At 35.4% G+C, this 2,468-nt stretch overlaps 1 protein-coding gene across 1 annotated transcript in view; it reads right to left on the reverse strand.

Annotated features, from left to right (window-relative positions):
* Positions 1-564: 564 nt before the first annotated feature.
* The window catches only part of LOC115227797, a 15,773-nt gene continuing 13,869 nt past the window's right edge, over positions 565-2,468 (reverse strand). The window contains exon 5 of the mRNA XM_029798528.2: positions 565-1,994. Within this exon, the coding sequence (XP_029654388.1) occupies positions 1,597-1,994 (398 nt within the window). The 3' untranslated portion in view covers positions 565-1,596. The remainder of the gene's footprint in view (positions 1,995-2,468) is intronic.

Genomic DNA, 2,468 nt, shown 5'->3' on the forward strand with positions numbered 1-2,468 from the left:
AGGTGCAGCACAACTTGTCTAAAGTGCGTATAAAGCATATGCAGTAATGTACAAATGTTGAGAAGTGAACAGTGTATGAGTCCGATGCTTGCATGTGTATGGAGGTGAGAAGATCAGGTGTAGTGTTGGCGAATCTCAGGAAGCATGGAAGTTTTGAAGGATGCAGTGCTCCGACAACTAACAACTGATGCTGGCAGTTTGTTCCATGCTTCAGCAACTCTTAGCGTGAAAAAATGTTTCCAAAAGTCATGGGAGCTGTGCTGTTTTCTTACTTTGTAAACATGTTCACGGGTGTTAGACGGGTGGAGTTTGAAAAGGTGCTCAGAGTTATTGTTTGTAAGATGGTTGATAATTTTATGGGTGTCTGCCAAGTCAGCTGCCGGACGTCGGAGTTTCAATGTGTCCATGCCCAGGGAAGTAAGGCGTTCAGAATATGGCAGGAAGTAATCGAGGATTCTACACCCAGAACCCTCCCAGGATTAGCGAGTACAGAAGATGAATGAATTGAAGGATAAATGTGCTGGTTGCTAAGGAGACATAAACTAAAAACAAAAGAGCGATGCGTAAATATGAAAATAAGAATTTATTATAGAAATAAGTAGGATAACTTGGTACAATGTGTACCCATTTCAAAAGGAAGGACAGTTTATGAAAAAGAAACAATACTGTTAATATTGTTATTTCAATGAATAAAGTTGTATTCATCTGGGGGAAAAACCCCTTTTACTGTGGAAATCAGATACAATCCATTCAAAATTTCGTTCTCCTTAACTGGAGAAAGTTTTATAAAGCAGTCAATTTTTTTTTTGTTGAGAAATGTCATATTTCAAACTATTTTTTTTGTTGAAAAACAATTTTATTATGAGGCATGAAACTCGCAGAAAATTACCAATCCTATTTTTTTTGGTAGATATTCAACATCATTACTGGCATAAGTATGGAAAATAATTTCACATTTAAAGGGTTATACAATTAAACAATAACAATATGCAAACTACCCGTGTCTTTTTTTTTTTCACATTTGTATTGTTTAATTTATTTTCTTCAATGAAATTTTTTATTCCCTCCATCAAATTGATAAATTCATAGCATAACTCAAATAATTAGTCTGTTATCTCACTATAAAGATCATCATCACCTTGTTCCCAAGTCCATTGCCTCACACTCAGTACATCACACCTCACTGTAAGGTCATTGTCTCAATGTAAGGTGACTAATAAACCAACTGTAAAGCTGTTATACAGTACATCATTGTCAAATCCTTCATATGCAGAACATTTTATACTCATCTTATATTTAAAGCTTCACTATTTTTATGTGGCAGGAATATCATTTTTACGACAATGGATCAGGAAATGAGATATGAATGGGTTAGATATAATTCATCATTAACTCGTATTACTTTTAATGTTTCTAACAGCACTACATGGTTTTCCATGGATTTTATTCAAAACGATCCAATTATTGAAGTTGTTGAGAAGAGATATAAAGTGACCAAGCAGAAAATTTGTACAATTCACATCTAATCCCAAACACCATTGACATAACAAATCACTTGCTTCGCTTTTTTCCATATAATTTTTCTTCCTTTTTCTTTCATTCACAAAACGTCCGATAAGCATTGACTACGTTGTTCCAACATTCATCTAACTCATCGTGAATAGTCCTCGTGTTCCCGTAGCATCTGCGTAACAAGTTCAAGTTCTGTACGCAGTTGTGTAAGGAGACCGGTTCCTGCGACGGCCCCAAATCTGCATTCATTATGTTCTTCCTCAGCGTAACCTCTTCCTGGAAGAGCTCCACCAACGACCGATTTACCGATGTGCATTGACTTTGAATTTCTTTCATCAGCTGGTTGAAATTGTTAAATTGCCTCAAGCATGGAATTAATAACTTATTTGCCGTATCACCCAATTTGGAAGTCAACTCATCTTCATCATACGATATCAACATGCAATACTTATGGGTTCGAGCCAGGTTGACACGGGTCTTCCCTGTAAAACAGAAGAAAATTGGGGTTTATATATTTTTATCCCTCTTTCAGGCTCCACCCCATTCTTATAATTCTAGCTCCAGGTCAAACTATTTAAGGAATTAAGAAATAAACAAAAGACTCCTAATCACAGTTAATTAAAGAAAAATCAAACGAGCCCAATAGTTATCAGGATTATATAATTCTAATTATGGTTCAAGGCATTCAATTTGAAGGGGAGGGGCAAGTCAGTTTTATTTGCCCCACTACTGGACAGGTATTTTATTTTACCAACCCCTAAAGGTAGGGCTGGATTAAGATCCATAAAGGCCCTAAGCTCTTAAAAAGATTTTGGTAACCCCCCCCCCCCCTATATGTAATTCAAAGTGTAAATAATAAACTATAAAATAAATTTTCTCTTTTTAAAATGAAACAAAATTAACAATAAATAGGAAAATAAGTTTGTTGTACGCATCCACTTCATTTATATTTGAAA

The sequence above is a fragment of the Octopus sinensis genome, unplaced genomic scaffold, assembly GCF_006345805.1.
Source record: "Octopus sinensis unplaced genomic scaffold, ASM634580v1 Contig07184, whole genome shotgun sequence".
In the NCBI taxonomy this organism is placed as follows: Eukaryota; Metazoa; Mollusca; class Cephalopoda; order Octopoda; family Octopodidae; genus Octopus; species Octopus sinensis.